Raw genomic sequence first — 20,059 nt, forward strand, 5'->3', positions numbered from 1 at the left:
ATCAGGATATCACGTTAAACTGAGGAAGTATTCTGTGGCAGCTGCACTGTTTCCCTAGCTGCCACTTTCTCATGGGGGTACATGTGGACTTTGTGAGAGACCCGCAGCAGGTGCCTTTGTAGGGCAGACTTTGAGTGATGTCCTCGGAGGGCAGGTGGGGGTGGGGGCTCTGCCAGTATGTGTGTCTCTGAAGTAGCTTGACCCAGTCACAGCCTTCATGCTCTTGGGGCAGGAAAAAGAGGGGGCTGATAAAGAAGCAGGAGGGCCGGTGCAGTTTGCCTAACACCATTCTAAGTGCCATCACGCCCTGTGTTTTACCTTATTCTTGCAACGGCCTCTTGAAAGATATTATACATCCCATTTTACAGATGAGGAAGTTGAGGTTCTGGGGAGTTTTGGTATGTTCAAAGCTCTGTAGCCTTCTGTTTCCAAAGCTCAGAGCTCTTTTTAATTATGTCTAATTTCATGTTTCAGCAGCTCTAAGTCTACTGGGAGTGCTCACTAGCCCGTGCTTATATTGCTTGTTTGCAGTTCCTTAAACATGTTTTGTGGTTTTTCTTGGATTTTCTAAATTATATCTGGCCCCTTGGAATCAGAGGTTTTTACTCAGTGAGGGAAAGCAGTTACCAAAAATCTAGGTCTCATTAATGAAAAAGAGCCTTGAATTTATTTGTGTTTTGTCATGCTATAAGGAGTAATCTTTTGAAACCCAACTGACTTTGGTCTTCAAAACAGGTAGGGCCAAAATTCTGATGCCCTTTATGTTTGAGCTCTTCATGAAATGATATAAGCCACTGGTCATTGACCAAGGAACTCTGGTTTTTCTCCTTATTTCTAGGGGATTCCATCATCACTGGGCAGTGTGAAGAAAGGGAGGGATGTGGCCATTCACTTAATTTGCCACATTTGTTGAACACCCAGGTACACCTGGAATGCCTATGTGAATGATGTAGAGCTCTCTCCTCTTTTATGAAATTGGGGGGCAGTGGTGGTGATGTAAAGCAAATAATTACAAAACACAAACTGCCCCAACAGGTCTAAGTGGCATGTAGTAGTTGAGGTTGACACAGGGACCCCCTTAAATGAAGCCATCGGAGAAGGCTGAACCATGAAGGGACATTTGAGGGCAAGATCAGAAGGATGAGCATAAGCCATGGAGACCCCAGGGCACTGGGAAAGCCCTGGTTTGTGTAGGAACTGGCAGTCCAGTGGGAACGATGACTCTCAAATGAGGGGAGAGCAGTGTGAGGATGGTGAGGACCAGGCAGGAGCCAATTCAGGGAGGGCATTGGGTGGCAGTGACCATTGCAGTGGTTTGGGCTAGAAGAGATTGTGGCTAGGAGGTGGTTGATCACAGTGGGGAAGGGAGACTAGATGAGGTTTGTCACTACAGTAGATGTATGGGGTCACTATGTGAGGAATCTCACACTGGAATCTGCAATTTAACAAGCTTCTCTGGTGGCTGTGATAAAATAACATTTTTGAGAGCCCATGTCTACTGTAGTGTGAGTGACCTGATGCCCAGCTGTACCTTTGTGGGGTGGGCTCACATTGTTGGTCTTTGTGTCCACTTCAGTACTTCAGAAGGCTTCCCTATCCCGCCTACCCTTGTTTGTCCTAGTCTCATAATTTTCTGTCCCCTGTATCCAGTCTCATCACTAAGGGATCAAGACTGAACAGGACTAAGCTGCATGTATCCAAGCGCTTCCCTGCAGAGATGCTCATCTTCCTGTATAATCACACACTAGCCTCTTGTCCTTCCTAAGTGGGGATTTAAAAATCACTGGTGGTCTAATATTTCCCTCTGCCCCAGGACTGAGGGGAGTGCTGTTTCATTCTCATGGAAGTGACTAGTGACTTGTCAAACCAGCTGTTCACCACAAGAGCAGTTTCTGTAGAAAAACACTCTATGGCTATTAATTGTGCCTAAGTAATTGAATTGGAAAACATGGGAAAAGATTGGGAAGTGGTAAGCATTTATCCATAATTATTAGTATCCAAGTGTTTGTATTCTCATCTTATTGTCTCCACCTGAGATAATGTGTATGGAGGGCCTTTGAAGAATAACTTTTAGTCTAAAATTCTTATCAGTAGTTATATAAATCCTTCTGCTATTTAAACTCTTCATTTTTAGTTTTGGTGATGTATATCAGCTGGGAAACATAACCTGAGCACAAAATACTTATATGTAACAAATATCAGGAAACTATAAATTGATAAAATTTAACAGTCCTTCAATATCAGGCACAACTATAGATATTGCAGGTACTCTAAATTAAGGTCATTTAACTTTCTCTTCTGTATGAGTTTCCAACCAGCTGTCTTTTCTAGAATGTGGTTAGTATAGCCCTTCAGTGATGAAAGCATCTCGGTGGAAGCATAAATTACCTCATGAACATTCAGTTCTTTCACTTTATGTAGAGATCCAGTAGGAGGGTTCTAAGTGTTTAAACAAGCTGTGCTGCATACCTGCCAGCTTCTAGTGTCAGAACTTTTGCCTCCCTGTTAGCAGCACATATCGGGGTTATTTCTTCCATGCATTTGTGAGAAATGAGGTGACCATTAGAGTAACCCAGTGGATAGTCTGGATGGGGACAGTTGTAGCTGCCAAAGATGTAAATACAATACTTCATCTGAAGAGTCATGAACCGTAACAGTCTTTTCACAGCCCTGATCACCCTAACTTTTATTTTTTAACTGTTCCACTATCATCTGAAGTGGCCCTAATAGGGCTCAAATCACCCAAAAGAATTTGTCAGTCAATTGATTAATTTACCAAGTTATGAAAAATTTTATAATAAATATTCTTGAAGAACGTTTTTATATATTGATGGTATTCAAGAAAAATATTCCTTAAAAATTTTTTGTAAATTGGTAATTCTTGTGAACAAGTCAGTGGGTCTGATGCTGTTTAAGACCCCTTATTAACTCAGTAGGTTTGGTTGAACTGTCACCTTGGCTTTTGGAACAGACTCAGAAACTTCTACGTTGTAGGGTTTCTTTGTGCAATAGCAGGTAACCACTCACTCCTTGGAAGACCAGCTCTCCCATTTGGAAGGAATGAACTTGAGGCAGGGAAGAGGGTGGAGTCTTTGTCCAGTTGTCAGTCCCTCTACCTTTGCCCTCCAGCTTGCGCATTGAGTTTTCTTTCTTGACTTAGCCATTTGTTTTCCACTGATTTGGAAGATTACTTAGAAATCATTTTGATCCAATTTAAAATAGTTTTAAGTTATTTTCCTGAGCTTAATCTTAAATCGTAAAGTAATCTTATTTTTAAAAAATCAGTAAACCTCTATGTTCTCTTTCATACCAATTGATCTTTATCATCTCAAAGGTGATTATCACTTCTTCCCAGTTTGATAGCTGTGTGTATTTAATGAGTATTTTCTTTATTTTACAACTCCAAAGCTTTTACGTACCCAGCTGTTCTAGGGCCCTTCTGGGGGAATCAGAACAAGCAAATATTGCAGAGCAATCCCTTGTCCCACCTGTTTGCTTTGGTGTCATTTTCTGACTGTAACTGGAGGTTGGGGAGAAATAAAGTTTCCAGGTGGGCCGGGGAGGATGTTAGAGGAGCATGGGTCTGGACCACATCAATGACATTGAAATTGGGGCCAGGTTAATCTGAAGGATTCTCTGCAGGGATCCCAGCCCACCATGGATTTGGGGCAGTGGGTTGTGTGGTGGGAGGAAGCACTTTTGTCCCCTGTTCTGTCTTAGCCAGTTCTGTTTCTTACTGTTTTCACTAGAGTCCTTAGCAGACATTATAACCTATTCTTGGATGCTTAATGGAAAATAACTTATTTTTCTAGGAAGAATGTCAAGTTAAACTTTATTATACGTACTCTCGTGCACATCTGTGATTATATCCTTAGGGTAGAATACAGGGCATATAGAAAAATGGGGTTGGTGCTGATTACTGAAACCTATAACAACAGAAATCCAAATAAAAATACATGTTAGATTCCTTAAAAATTAAGGAATACCATAGTAAATATAAAAGATTTTCCTTTTAAGTCATTTGATAGACAGGAGTAAATGACGGTTGAGTTATGATGACAGGTGATACATGCAAAAAGCTTGTGGCCAAATCTAGCAAAGACTGGAGTGGGGTGAGCAGGCTGTGCCCCTGCAGCTGCTGAGTCAGTATGCTTCGTGTTCACCTGTTGTTACTCATGGCTCAAAATGTTAACATGCAGGGGGAGTCATGGTTGAACCGGTGTGACTCCCACATCATGTTAGCCTCCTTTCATGGTTAGGAATTGTATGTGAGCTGATTCAAGTTCTAGAAATGCATACTGCATATATTTTAAGGCTTTTGAATGGATACTGTTATATCACCTTCCAACAAAAGCTACGTACCAGGTCACCAATATTACATGATGCTCCTAAGGCGAGGGTTCTCACAGCGTTCCTTTCATAGCAGAAAATGGTGTCTCATTATTTTGATTTACAATTTTTCAATTATTGGTAAAAATTAAATTACTTATGTTTAGAGATATATGCATTTCTTTTTTGAGTTGCTTAGTTCCTGTCCTTCACCAGGTTTTCTGTTGGATGTTCTTAGAACACTTTATAAGCAAGGTGATCAGGCCACTTGTCAGGGTGGGTTGCAGGGAGGTTAAGGATGGGGACTCTACTGTCAGACTGTCTGTTCCACCACCACCGAGTGCAGCAACCTGAGCAAAGTGCACCCCTCTGTGCCTCAGTTACTTCTTCTGTAAGGTGGGGCTGGCCCTGAGTTAGTTCCTCCTTTGGGAATTGAGTGTTAAATGAACACTGATCACAGAGCCAGACACAAAGTACTTGAGAAATAAAAGACTAGCCAAGAGGAGTATGATCCCATCCCTTCCTGGAGATGACTCTGGATAATCTTAAGGTTTTTCTAAGAACAGATACAAACATATAAAGGTAATTAGGAAAAAAGTGGATAACTTTATGGTACTATCTGTAACTTTCTTTTTTAGCTCAATATGTTAGAGACAGTTTTTTATGAAAGCATAATAGTATTATTATAACAGTCATTTTATTATATCACAATATTTCGTAGGTTAAGAATTTGGTCAGGCTTCAGCTGGGCCGTTTTTTGGTACACATGGCTTCGAGGTCTGCCTTGTTTTTCATGGCTGCCCATTTCATTAGGTCTGTAGCCATGATTTGATTAATTAATCTATCTTTGAAAAACATTCAGAAGTTCTCCAGTTTTTATTAATTTAATCAAGGTGTGATCCTGCCTTGCGCATACATTTTATTGTGCTAGTTCAGGTGCTTCCCTAATAATAAATCATGAGAAGTAGAGCTACTGGATGAAAAGAAATGCACATTTTTCCTTTTGATACATGTTGCTTTACAAAGTCATACTAAATTGCATTATCACCAAAGTACCTGAGACTTACTGTTTTTCTATATCTTCATCAGTATCAGTTATTTATTTTAATTAACTTGGTCATATTGATAAAAAAAAATCCTCTATTTTAATTTCCTTTCTTTGATAATTAGAACTTTTTAAAAATAGCTTTATTGAGATATAATTCATATATTATACAGTTCTCCCCTTTAAAACTTACAGTTCAGTGGTATTTAGTGTATTGTGTAACCATTACCACAATTTTAGAACATTTTCATCATCCCAAAAAGTAACCCTGTACCATTAACAGTTGCTCCCCATGTTCCCTGACCCCTCAGATGGAGGCAAACACTAATTTATTTTCTGCCTCTATGGATTACCTATTCTGGACATTTCATAGAAATGGAATTGTACAATGTGTAGTCTTTTGTGACTGGCTATTTTCACTTAGCATAATGTTTTCAAAATTTATCTGTATTGTATAATGCAGATAAATTTTGGGTACATCACGTTTTGTTTTTCCATTTATTAGTTGATGGACATTTGAGTTGTTTCTGCTTTTTGGCTATTAGGAAATATGTTACTATAAACATTTGTGTACATGTTTTTGTGAGAACATGTTTTCATTTCTCTTGGGTGTATACTGAGGAAGAGAATTATTGGGTCATATGGTAACTCTATTTAACCTTTTGATGAACTGCCAGACTTTTCCAAAGTGGTTGCTCAATTTGACATTCCAGTAGTATATGAGGGTTCCAATTTTTCCATGTGCTCACCAACACATTACTGTTTTTCTGTTTTGTTTTGTTTTTGTTTTGGGTTTTGGTTTTGGTTTTCATTTTTGTTTTGTAGTCATCCTGGTGAGTGTGAAGTGATATCTCATTGTGGTTTATTCTCATTTGTATTTCCCTAATGGCTAATAGTGTTGAGCATCTTTTCATGTCTTTATTGATCATTTATCTATCTTCTTTGGGAAAATATCTATTAGTATCATTTATCTGTTTTTTAATTAGGTTATTTGTCTTTTTCTTTGTATGTTTTGAATACAAGTCCCTTATCACATCTATGATTTGCAAATATTTTCTCCCATTCTTTGGATTGTCTTTTACTTTCTCCATAGTGTCTTTTGAAGCATAACAGTTTTTAATTTTATTGACGTTTAGTTTGTCTTTTATGTTGGTGTTTGTGCTTTTGGTAACATACCTAAGACTTCATTGCATAATCCAAGATCATGAAGATTTATTCCTATGATTTTTTCCTAAAAGTTCTATAATTTTATCTCTCACATTTAGGTCTTTTATTCATTTTGAGTTAATTTTTGAGTATGATGTGAAAAGGGGGGTTACTAAACCTTCATACTTTTACATGTGGATATCCAATTTTTCTATTCTTTTCATCATTGTTATTTGAAAAGACTATCATCTCTCCATTGAGTTTTCTTAACATTGGAGTATAGAACGTTTTATATAATAATAAGTGCTACAACCTTTCTGAAAAACAGCTTGGCATAACATATCTCAGGGGCTTTACAAATGGTCCTAGCTGTTGACTCACTATTTCCACTTCTCAGAAACAACCATTTTTCTCTCAACTTTTCACTTTTTAAATTTTATTCTTGTGTCTTAATGTAAGCTTTTTAAATCCTCATTCTAAAAAGTCTATTTTTTTTTCTAGTGCTCATCCATTTTAATCTAATTTTATTCATTAAAGTGATATAGGGATCAATGTATATGTGTCTTTTCCCAGACTATGTACATAAAGAAATCTGTAGCTTTATAGTTTTAGTATCTTGTCAAAATAGATTTTCCCCTTTATTCTTACTGTTTTTCATATTTTTCTTGGCTATCGCAAAAACAAACAAAATTGCATTAAATTGATGCATTTCTTTTGGGGGAATTTATAGCACCGCAGTTTTCGTTCTGTATCTTTAAAAGGAAGTTCTAGTCTAAGCACTTCTCTTCCATTCTCAATACCCACCTGGGCAGTTGGAACTGAGCAGGGAAGTTGGTAGAGTCTGAGGATATTTCTGACTTAAATTTCAGGCCACTTACAGTTCCTACAATCCTTTCATCTCATTGAGCAACAATCAGAGAGGAGGAAGTTAAATATGCCCTGTGTTTGTAAGCAGTTTGCAAACTGGACTAGTCCTGTACAGGTATATAGATTTATAAGGGGAGGCCAAACACAGGGACATGAGACGTGTCTTCTGTTCCATTTTGCTGTTAATTCAGCTTCACCTTCCAGTTGGCTTTTAAGACATGTAAATAATGTGTAGAGCTCATTTAAGCAGATAGATGGATAATAAACCATGTTTTCAATATACCATATAGTTTCCAGCTGTGCTATTTCTACATGTTGAGGTTCCAGCATATGGTTAGGTGTTGTTCGAAAGATGATATTAAGAACATTCCAAGTGAGAAAGTGTGTTATCTTTAATAACTTAAAAACAATCTGTTTATAATTTAATTGTAAGGATTTTTTACCTGATTTTTTAATACGATTAAAATTTTTCGTATATAGCTTTTCTGTATTTTAAAAAACAGCAGGAGGAAACTGGCTTGGTCTCTTCAAGTCATTGTCATGAGATAATAAAGAGGAAGGGTGGCAATAGGTGAAGAACCTTAAAAGCAACCACCAAGTGTAGGGTGTGGGCCTTAATTGGGTCCTGATTTGTGCAAACCAACTGTAAAAGACATTTTTGGACAACTAGAGAAATTTATATGTGGACTAGGTATTAGCAGATATTAAAGAATTTTCGGTCATTTTGTTAGATGTGGTAATGGTAAGTGTTCCTTTCTACTTTTCTATGTTTGAAATTTTTATAAATGCAAACGAGACAAACAAGGATCATCTTACATTTTTCACATTCTTCTCTATGTCCATTTCTATTAATTTCTAGTTGAATTTTATAGTCCATGGAAATAAGCTGATCAAGGAGGAGACTTTTAACATCAATTCTAAATACTTCTAAATACTGCTGGGGGCATAGCCAAAAGCTATTTGTTTATTGATGCTTTATTTTAAATTGCAAGAAAAGGAGGGAAGGAGGTTATAGTTTATGTTCAATAATGGGAGATTGGATTAATGAATGTATAGCCCTATATGTTCATTGCAAATCATGCTGTCATATTTGAGACAACCTAAAGTTGAGACAACCTAAAGTTGAGAGTAAATTCCAAGCCAAATATAAATATTTATCATGATAGAAGACTGTTGATTATGTATCATATATATGTGTATACATACATAGAAAAAAAGACTAGAAGAAAAAAAACATATCAGTACTTTGGTAGTAGACTCCTGAATATTAGGATTTCAGGTGTTATTTTCTTAGTAGTTCTCTTGTTGTTTTCCAAATTGTTTATGGGTATGTATATTACTTTAATAATCAGGAAAAATAAACATAAGGAAAAGAGGCTGTTTTCTCTTAGGAATTAAGTACTTCTCCAGTCTGGAAGCTCTGCCTCTCAGGTAGGACTTTGATTTTTTTGCTTGGGATCATAGTTGGGCTTCCAGGAGTTGTGCTCCTGAGCAAAGCCATACAGCATTTCTATACACTCATTTTCTGAGTTCTCAAAGATAGAACCAAAGTAGAAAACCCTACACCTTTTCTTAAATGAGCTTTGGCTCATCAAGAATTATTTTTATGTTTTTTTCTTCCTAATTGCAAGTATATAGTTTTGATTCTTAATTTGAAAAGTCACAGTGGTGGTGTACTTTAGGAGAGGCTGTGAGTCTTGTAAGTCAAGCTGGGAGTGTTAGTGTCAGAGCATTAGAGTTCATCTGAAGAATGTTGGTCATTTATAAAGAATAAGAAGACTTCATGGGTCACCTTCTTCATTTCCTTTGCAGTTAAGAGGTATAGTTGATCTGGCCTGTTGTTTACAAAGGTTGAAGGAAACTAAGCTCTATTTCTGTATCTTTAGCAGATCATCAAATACTTTTTGAGAATATTGTCAGATGTCTGAGTGGAAATTCTAATGGAAGGAAAAGCATTTCATGAGCATTAGCAATTGTACTGGATGGTCATATTAAGGATAAGTACTGTTATTCTTTTAGGAGAGGTAATGAATACTGCAAGTATTGTCCTTCTGGTTACAAGATAATGAAATCCAAAGGGTGGCTCCAATTCTTCTATTGTATTAGATGTTTTTAAATTATGTTGAGCTACATGAAATTGCCAACATTTGGCCCTTTGGGCCTACAGAAACAACAGTTTAATATGGTTTAACCTAATATAACACAGCTTTTCCTGTATTTGTATATAGTGTAGAATGAGTTGGGTTTTGGTTACTACAGTTAAGAATAAGTGTCATTGTGCTTGCTTTGGCAGTGTGTGTACTAAAATTGGGGAATGATACAGAGAAGATTATAACAGCCCCTGCATGAGGATGACACATAAATTTGTGGGGAAAAAAAAATAAGTATCATTTTTTTTGCTCTGAGATAATCATACATGGGTGAACTTTAATCAGCTTTGTTTCTCAGTTGGTTTTTTGCTTCTTTACCTTCCTTAAAATCTGTGATGAATTAAAGAGAACCACACCAGCTGCCTTTCCTCCATGGTCAAATATTATCCATCAGCTCTAACATTAGTTTGAAAAATAATTAATGAACATGAATTGGAACTCTGAAAGCTTGTTAAAATGTTTATTAATTTGTTTTATTTTAGTCTCAGATGCAAACATCAGTGGGAATTGTACCCACACAAGCAATTGCAACGGGCCCCACTGCAGATCCAGAAAAACGCAAACTGATACAGCAGCAGCTGGTTCTACTGCTTCACGCTCATAAATGTCAGAGACGAGAACAAGCAAACGGAGAGGTTCGGGCCTGCTCACTCCCACATTGCCGAACCATGAAAAATGTTTTGAATCACATGACACATTGTCAGGCTGGGAAAGCCTGTCAAGGTAAGTGCCATTTTCTGAAATCCTTCTAGCAGAGCTTAGGATGAAATTTGTCCTTATTGTTCTTAGTTAGCTTTCTTGTTAATAAGGTTCCTACAACCTGTGTCTCCACACACCATCCAGTTAGATGCCACTACAACACTAACCTACTGAGAAGAAAGGCGACTTGGTTTTATAATAATAGTCTGTGATCTACTGGATAAGGCTATGCCCTACATTTATTCTTTTCCTCCTTTCTCTGTCATGGAAGACATTTGTCTCATCTTGAGCACTGTCTTCATCATAAATGTCTAGATCTCAGTTTTCTTTTGGGCAGTGTAGCACATACACATGCACTCACACACCCTTCCTTCAAACCAGAGCATCTGTCTTGCAGTTGTGTCATGTGTTCAGACTGCCAGGGCCTATTGCCTTGTTCCTGCACATTTTCGTCTTGAGGCTGAGGATACCAGGGCAGTTGTCCTGGGTGACTGTCTATGTAATAAGGAACTGTGCACACTACATCATCTCTGCCACTTCCTTTCTTCTTCTCAAGGATGGAGTGAATCAGGCACATCATGTGCCCCCCCTTACCCCTCTTCTACGGCAGACCCCTCAATTTTACTGAAGAAAGTGTTTCTTACTAACAACTATACTTTTCTTTTTTTAATCTTTGTCCTCTTTCTTTCTTTCTTGTGTTCCTAAACCTTGAAGATAATCTCTCCCTGATCTCCCTCTCTCCCTTTGTGACATCTGTGAGTCCCCAGCATAACCCTGATCCTAATGGAGGAGCTGAAGAGGGTTATGCTAGACCTTTTGAAAGAAATCACAGTGCTTAGTATAGAAGTGAAACTACGAACTGAGTGACCAGGTTTAATTACCCTCTGAAGTACTTTGAAAAGTGCCAGGGTCTCCTTCAGGATCTTCACAGACTTCTCATTTGCTTTTCTATCTATATTTCTTCAGCTATAGTATTCAGATGGTTTCGTCCTTAAACATAATATAAAATTTTATTTTAAATAGCGACATTACAGAATTATTTGTTCTACTTTTCATTCCAGTTGTTCAGTGCTTCAGGCCAAATAGGTTTTGTTTTGTTTTGTTTTGTGGGCTGAACCTTAATCACCATCATTCATAACATTGCTTCTATGGGAAGTTTTTTTTGAGAATTCTCAACAGTCGACTTACAAACTTTTTGGAAAACAGCCTGTTTGTAAGTGGAGGACTGCCTGCCTATACTATGTTATGGTTGCACTTGTTACCATTTTCTTATGAATCTGGCATTATAATTTAGGTGTAATTGAAAGTGTGACAATTTGGATAGAAAAATAACATCTCGTTGTTTTTCTGGTCATAGTTGCCCATTGTGCATCTTCACGACAAATCATCTCTCATTGGAAGAACTGCACACGACATGACTGTCCTGTTTGCCTCCCTTTGAAAAATGCCAGTGACAAGCGAAACCAACAAAGTAAGTGAGCATTGGGGGTAGAGAAGCTTGGAGATGAGAAAATAAGCTATTTCTGAAGAGAACAGAAGCATAGGTAGAAAGCAGGGCAGAAATTTACTAACCACAAAGTATAATGGCAAGTGGAGACATACAGTGACAAAAGATGAAGCCAAGCTTAGTGAGTAGACAGATTCTAGGTGTGCTCAGTGGACATGTTCATTCTGGAATTTCATTCCCTGCCTTCACCTCCACCCCCTTCCCCACACACACTCTAGAATTGGCAGCAGCGAGGCAGTGCGAGAGAGGAAGGTCACTGACTTGATGACTCTTGCTGTTTCTTGACAGATACTCAGTATCTGAGGAGTTGAATGTCATCTCACTATAATCGCAGCAATTTTGGGGGTGAGGTGGGATGGAGAAACAAAGGGACACTTCTTTTGGAATTGGAAACCCCTAACCCTAAAGTTTGGCGACTGTGTCATAGAATGAGTCAGTCAGGCCTGATTAGTATAGTAACCCACATGTAGACATTTGGGAGGTTTCCCTCCACCATGGAGCTGCAGTTCTCAAACCTGCATAGTTTGTATAACTAACAGTTTATTTAGCAGGGATTGAGAGTCTCTGCCCCAGACTTGCCTCATTCTGATCATTTTCATCATTTTGTCATCTTTCAAGTCATCTATGTAGACTTTAGCTGATCGGTTAAGCAGTGATCCCTCCTCAGGAGGCCTACAAGTGGCTCCCGCTCCCAGAGGTTCCCTATAGCCATCAGATCAGTGAAATGAGCATCTCTTCCCAAATTCAAGTCCTTTCCTGTCGTTTCAGAGGTAAAACTGGTGTCTTTAGGTGTGTCCCTCAGTTTGGACAGATAGGATGAGCCCTTCAATCTCATATTGCCCCTCTAGCTGGAGCTGCTCCCTGTGACTTCCAGCACAGCACAGCCTTTCTCATCTTCCTCTACCTTGTCTGTATCTTCTTGCCACCCTCCTGTTTGTGGTTATGTGTTCATTACTGTCATTCTTCTTGATCATCTTCCTCAAGACCTCACTGCCGCTGCTTGGAGAACATGTGCTACTTTTCTTTCTGGTTGTTTCTGAGTGGCACAGGGAAAGATAGAAAAGCACGTTGTCCCTAAGAGTGGCAGGGAGTAAAACACCGGTGATAGCCCATGTGCTTTTCCTCTAAATCCAGCTCACTTCCCTCCTGAGAGGGTGCCTAGCAAGCCTACCCTGCACAGCAGTGTCCACGTCACATAGGAGAGACATTCCAGGGTCATGGGCTCGTTATCCTCCCTCCCTCTATACAGAAGGAGTCATAAATTTCCTTTAAAATTCACTTTCCAAAATCAGTTAAATTATTCTTTGAAGTCTACGGCCATGCCACCCTGCATGTGCCCGATCTCATCTGATCTCAGAAGCTAAGCAGGGTTGAGTCTGGTTAGTACTAGGATGGGAGACCACTTAGGAAGATGAGGTGCTGTAGGTGTTAAAAAAAAACAAAACAACTATTCTTTGACCAAAATTTGAATTAATACATAATTTTTCACAATATCTCATATAAAGTGAAGGTCTAGGAATCTGGGTCTTCTAGAACAAGATATTTGGGACAGTAGGTCCAATGGAATACAGTCTGTTTTTCCTCCAATTTAATATAAAACCTTTTTTTTACTATTGTATTGTGATGGTTACAATTTCTTGTATTTGAGGATGTTTCAGTAATAGGCTTTTTTTTTTTTTTTTTTTTTAGTAACAGTCTTTTTAAGTGCTAAAATATTCATTGTTGAGTTTGTAGTTGTACAGTATCGATTCCATGAATAATAATTTAAGACTTCATTCTGAACTTTTAATTTGAGGGTGTGTGGCTTTTCTGGAACCTTTTGTTAGTATGTATTACCATGACAATTGTAAACTTTTTATGATTTCTCTTTTTAAGAAACACTTATGTGGTTTTTTTGTTGTTTTTTTTTTTTTAAGGTATGTGGTTTTTTGTGTGTTTTTTTTTTTTAACATCCTTATAACTGCCTGGCTGTTGTGAGAATTCATCTAGTGCGTGCTCTCTGAAGTGGTAAACCACAGTGTTTCTACTAGTCATAATGTAGAGTGTTACCAGGGTGATTTTATAATATAAAGTCATGGGGAATATTTAGATTAACTTTGTGCAAGGTTTCGGTAATTTTTCATGAAAAGAAAGCACTTATTTAAAAATTTTTTTAATGCTTCTCAGATTGGGTTTCAGCTTTGAGTGTATTTCTTTGGCTCTAACACTAGTTTTTTCATATAGAGGAGTTTGATATGATGAGTAAGAAAGTTTCAGCAGTATCTTTTCTATAAATGTTTGTTGATATTTTTCAATTCTCCTAAAGCAAATTGTGCTTATCACATGTGAACACTGAAGTTAGGCAGTAGAGAAGAAAAATGGATCTGACCCTTCAATAGCTTAAAAGTTGGGTTCCAGAGCCAGAATATTACATTAAAAATGATATGACAGTGGTATCACTTGAAGGAATGAGGTAGAAACAAATCACTAGTATTGGGAGTCCTTGAGGGGAAGATCAGAGTGTGCTGGAGGGTGAGTCTTGATGGAGCCCAATTTCAATAAAGTAACAATAGAACGTTCTGGGCAATATAAACCGTGTCAGCACTGCTGACATACCTGTGAAGGCAGGGAGAGTGGAACTATTTGTAGCAAGGTGGTAAAGACCCTGGGGAACTGTCTGAGACCTGCCTATGCCTACTTGAAACCCAGACCATTGGTTACCTTTTTGGCCTCTTGAGATTTTTTTTGATTTTTGTTTTCTAGAGATTCCATAATCACTGATCTTGAGCTGTCTATCCCTTATAGAGATATTCAGATTTTATTGATTAATTGGGACTTTTCAAGGTGTATATCTAAGGTGGCATCTGATTCAGTAAGTTCCAATACACAAGGTAGCATGGAGGACTGGAGCTGGGTAGACAAGACACATGACCAAATTCCCTATTAGAACTTAGGTTTCCGCATCAGTGAGGTTTTTGCCATTTCAAGTATCACCTCAGACCAGCTGCACGAGCATTCCTGAATTACTTGTTAGAAATTCAGACACTTGGGCCCATCCCAGACCCTTTATATTAGAATCTGCATTTTAATAAATTCCCAGATGATCAGTATGCACATTAACTCTGAGATGCCCTTCTTTCTATGACTTGAAGAGCTGGGTGCTTGTCCTGGAGCTATTGAGAAGATTTAAGTCATTCTTTGGGGGAAACCATGGGTTTCTCAACTCAGGAGCCCACAAGGACTGTCAAATGGATGCTACAGGGTCTGCTCCAGAGCTGAACTGAACCCGCTCACTGTCGCTGCATGAGCCCATTGACAGCGTGTCAGTCAGCAGTCCTCCAGCCTATTGCTTGAATAGCTCCACTGGCTTGGTGCTCACCGTCTGTCCCAGCTATTTGTTCTAATTTTAGGCACCTCTGATTGTTTGAAATGCCTTCCTTCATATTACTGAGTCCAAATCTACTTCCTTAGAACTTCTACTCATAAGAGTAGCCTCTTAGGTGCCCAGTAAGTGTTTGTTGAACAGGCTCTTGTTCCACCTGAGAACTCTTCAGGGATTCTTAGACACTTCTTTCGACAGACCGTGTTTGGGATAGGGACCAGAGAGGGCAGTAGAACCTAAATGGCTGTAGTGACAGAGCAGTGGCCTTGTTTGCCCCTGATTTAAGTACCAGAGACTAATCGGTGATGTATTTGATCCGAATAGCTTTGTCTTTGCTCTTCTGGGGAGCACAGTGTTGCCTCTTCCTGAGTCATTTGGGTTCTGAAGAAAACCTTGTTGGAGGGCTTGTGCATTCTTGCTCAGAGGTGGCTTGACGGGAGGCCTGGCACTGGCACTGGGATAGTCGTTTTTATCCTGTACTGTCCCGTGTATATGAAGATGCTGAAGAGGAAGGCAAGCCTGACGCACACGGCACCTGTGAGGCATTGTATGGGAACAGGTCTGAGTAACTTCTAGCACAACTTTTTCAGTAGAAATCTAAGTGGTGACTAGATATTAGCTGCTTTGCTTGCTTTATGGTGTGTCTCCCACCACTCTGACAAAGCTTTGGGATTTAATTTGTGTCAGTGTTCATTAAATTTCCAAATTGAGTTCAGTTTTATTGAGAATGACTGGAAACTGAAGTTCCTGGTAAACTGAATGTTGCAAGTTAGCAGGATATACTATGCATGGAACCTATAGTAGAATAATCTTTGTACTCGCTGGGAAGGGACTGCCTTGGATCTACATTAAAAGTGACATTGCGACTATGGCCATGCCACCTTGAACAAGCCTGATCCCGTCTGATCTCAGAAGCTAAGCAGGATTGGGCCTGGTTAGTACTTTGATGGGAGACCATCTAGGAAGACCAGGTGCTGTAGGCGTAAAAAAATAAAAAATAAGGGATTGTAAACTGACAAGATCCTTGCAATCTGTGCGGTCAACCAGGGGTTGCCTCACCTTTAAAAAAAAAAAAAAGTGACATTGAGTCTTAGAAATAGCTCACTGCAAAAATGTGTGGCCTTTTACTTCCTAAGTCATGGGCTCCTGATTAAGATGCAACAGGAGAGAGATGAGGCAGTGGAGGTGTTAGAGTTTGATATGAAGATGTGCTAGTAGCAGGAATGCCAGCTGGTATGACACTGAGTGACATGACAGTCAATTGATTGTATATGAAACTGTATAGCATTAGCTCTACAGGAAATATGTAAAAATGAAATATGTAAAAGGAAATATGTAAATATGTTAAAAAGAACAAATGGTTTTGACATTTATCAATAATGTATAAAATTGATTAATATGGACACCCTCATTTTTAATAATGCCAGATAGATGAAGCATTGCTGTTTTTAGCAGTCTTAATTTTTCATTCAGTCCAGAGAACCCAGTGCTGCCGGGTTAGGTGGGATGGGATCTGAGGATGGCCAGTGGTCTGCTAGACTGCTACAGCTCACTTGATCTCTGCTGGGAACTTTATAAGGCCCTGTGCTAGGCACCTGGACATACAGAGTTGAGATGAATCACACATTGGTCTCACCTTCAGGGAATGTACAAGAAAGATGAGATGAGCATGATCTTCTTTGATATAAGGTCTAGAGCTGCAGTTTTACATTCGCTAGATAGGTTAGTCTGTTATCTGTCACAATAGACCTTGTGCTCCATGAGTGCAGGTTTTGTTCTTGCGCTGTATCCTGGAGCCTAGCAGAGTACCTGGCATACAGTCTGCACTCAGTTGGTGGAGTGAGTCAGTGAATATGTGAAGTGTAAATGTCCAAAGAGAAGCACAGACCCAGTAGGCACTATGGGAATTCAGGGAAGAATGACTGCTGCCTGAGAGAAAACATTCATGAAGGGATGGTAGCATCGTGAGCTCCCAAAACAGAGTTTATAGTTGTTTTTACCTGATAACTCCCCTTTCAGTCAACTACCCCCATAGTAAATGTCTGTGTTCTCTTTCCCTGAAGTTTGTGTCATCCGTTAGCAGCATTTGGACTTAAATTAGGCCGTGCTTAAATGTCAGAGACATTTTTTGTTCATACTTTTGTTTTCCTTGCCTCTGATTGTTAGAAATGTAAAGTTCCAAATGTTTACTTGTCTTCTGATAAATATATTTTCTTTTAAAATAAAAAATGTAATATTTCACATTTAGGAAGTAAATGCTTTTAATACAAACAAAAAATACAGTGAGCAAGTCAGCAGTTCTCGGGACTTTGGCTGCCCAGGAAGTGGTATTAGAGTTGGGAATGGCATTCACCCTTAGGTGCAGCATTTTGTCTAAAAGGATGGCATTTGGGCAATTGTGGGCGAAAGTGGAATACAATAGGAAGAATTTGTCTCCAGAAGTTTAAGACCACATAGATATCTTGTTTCTTTAAATTCCTCTCCACAGTTGATTACTTTGTGTATCAAATGTAGTCTGGGTCTCTTCTTCCTTATACCTCAAGGTGATAGAAAAGTAAATCACCCTACCATTATTACTTTCCCTTTTACATACATCATAGTACTTTCAGAAAATTTAGCATGTTGGTTTCAGGAGTACAATGGGTACATGTTTAAAGTTTGGGTACGTATTAACTATCAGAAAAAATATTTTTAGATATGTTGTACATGACTTATTTGAGCTACACACTTGTTAAAGCTGCACCTTGGGGATTGCTTTTCATTTATAATAATGAAATTCTTGGTGTGTCTAATTGTGTCTAATGAGTGTTAATGAGTTTGAGATCTGAATATCCTTATTAGAAAAGTTAATAGTATGGAATGTATAATTACCAAGATTTTTTTTTACATATTTCAGTTTAATTAAGTTACTCTGATAAGTATTGGAGTTGTTTGTGTTATAGTTGCACTGGTGGTTGAATATGAGAATATTTATGTTTCACATAATGCTCTGACTTTGAAAGAAGGGCTTAGTGATAGTGTTTTATGTATCGGAGATGATACATTATTGTATCAATTTTATCAATTGCTATTTATATAAGACCCTAAAATTTGAGGAAGTCGGAGAGAAAGAAACTCTTAAGAATAAGAATAAATAGTATGCCATAAAACTTCTGCCATATGGAAGTGCTAACCAAATAAAGACATTTGGGTGGGTGGATAAGTGAATAGATGGACAGACAGACGGCCAGGCAAATTACACTCGAAATAACCAAGGAGTTATTGCAAGTTTGGGGTCATATCTCAGTTAACTTTGAAGCCCTTGGGAATGTGGTTCTTTATGTTGCCACAGATTTTCCTTTAGAAAAGCCAAGAGTGGCTGTGGGAGGCAGAGCCAGTTCCTGAGTATCAGTGGTATTAAGGTGACACCTGGCTAAATGAAAATCCTTGCAGAATTGCCAAGCCTCCTTTCATCCATTAATTTCAACTAGTCAGCCAATGAAGTACGCTATTTCTTGACCAGCTTTACATAGGGAGCTCAGCATGATGCCCTCCTGCATAGGAAAGAAAGGTGGAGTAATGCAATCTTTATACACATAAGTTTTAAGGAATTACGATTTTGTTCTTTGGAATATCACATCATAGATTCTTTAATAAGTGACGGACTGGATATCACCTCTGCTGCTTCTATTAATCCTTCTGTACCTGTACAAGTGGGCAGTGAAGAACCCCAGGCGGAGTGGTAACCGGAGGGAGGTTCCTTAGTACATCTCAGTGATGACTGACAACACCTCAAAGAATCAAAACACTTGCCGTTACCACGTTTGCCTCTCCCCTAGAACTGATTTAAAAGTCTCTAGGCTTTAATACATATTAATTTTTATTAAGTGTTCTCTGATATTATGGTCTGTTACTTTCTGAGAGAGAAGCTTAGATTTTCTTTAGCTTTTTGCTCCTCAGCTACTGCTGTGCAGAATAGATGAATCTTGTTCTAAGATCCTTCTCTGCACAACTCCTACCTCAGTAGCCTTGTTCTAATGACATACATAGATAGTCTTCTGATAAATTTTACTTGCTTCTCAGTAGTTTTTCAGTTATTTATGGGCTTTTTCCTTTTACTTAACTTTTTTGTTTGTCTGTTTGTTTCTTATTATAGCCATCCTGGGGTCTCCAGCTAGTGGAATTCAGAACACAATTGGTTCTGTTGGTACAGGCCAGCAGAATGCTGCTTCTTTAAGTAACCCAAATCCCATAGACCCCAGCTCCATGCAGCGAGCATATGCTGCTCTTGGACTCCCCTACCTGAACCAGTCTCAAACGCAGCTGCAGACTCAGGTTCCTGGTCAGCAACCAGCACAGCCTCCAGCTCACCAGCAGATGAGGACTCTCAACCCCCTGGGTATGTGAAAGAACTCTTGAGAATTTCTTTGTCCAAATGCAGTGTTTGGAATAACAGGTCTTCCTGGAACCCAGGGCTATTTTCAGTTATTGTTTTTACTTTAAATTCAAATTAATATATGTATATATTATGGTGACGGTATCTTTTAAATGATTGAAATAAAAAACTTCCAGGAAAAGGCAAAAATGTCTAAGGCAAGAAATATGTTACAGGCTGGTAAAAAGAACAGCAATTGCAAGTGAACCAATATTTTTGTTGCTTGCTTGTGCTACTTTTGTCTGGACAGTTTTCATAAAGGGCATTTCATATGGCTCAGAATGTGAAGTCTCAAAATTTAGAATTATGGTTGTACCTCTTGTATTGACTCTTGGTAGACCATTTATTTGATGGAGAACTTGTAGATGGTCTGCCATTTCTAGCATGTCTTGGTTATGAACTATCCCACAGCTGGAGGTGACCAGCCCAGACATGGGCAGGTTAACAAGAGTCTCAGAAAATCTCTCCTGACTCAGTCTTCTCCGTGTACTAGTATTGTCATCTTAACCCATTATTTGCCAACATGTGGTCATTTGCTCAC

The 20,059-nt window shown here is 38.6% G+C and overlaps 1 protein-coding gene, 1 non-coding gene and 2 pseudogenes across 2 annotated transcripts in view; all 4 read left to right on the forward strand.

Annotated features, from left to right (window-relative positions):
- CREBBP (CREB binding protein) overlaps positions 1-20,059 on the forward strand; it is a 120,903-nt gene that overhangs the window by 53,957 nt on the left and 46,887 nt on the right. Inside the window, exons 4-6 of the mRNA XM_011376497.2 lie at positions 10,020-10,260; positions 11,594-11,707; positions 19,240-19,482. Of these exons, the coding sequence (XP_011374799.1) occupies positions 10,020-10,260; positions 11,594-11,707; positions 19,240-19,482 (598 nt within the window). The remainder of the gene's footprint in view (positions 1-10,019; positions 10,261-11,593; positions 11,708-19,239; positions 19,483-20,059) is intronic.
- LOC111730089 lies at positions 9,667-9,773 on the forward strand. Its single transcript, XR_002776554.1, has one exon. It is a non-coding gene; the product is annotated as a U6 spliceosomal RNA (small nuclear RNA).
- Positions 13,053-13,171, forward strand: LOC111730074 (annotated as a pseudogene).
- Positions 15,969-16,087, forward strand: LOC111730090 (annotated as a pseudogene).

This window comes from Pteropus vampyrus, unplaced genomic scaffold (genome assembly GCF_000151845.1).
Source record: "Pteropus vampyrus isolate Shadow unplaced genomic scaffold, Pvam_2.0 Scaffold300, whole genome shotgun sequence".
Classification (NCBI taxonomy): domain Eukaryota; kingdom Metazoa; phylum Chordata; class Mammalia; order Chiroptera; family Pteropodidae; genus Pteropus; species Pteropus vampyrus.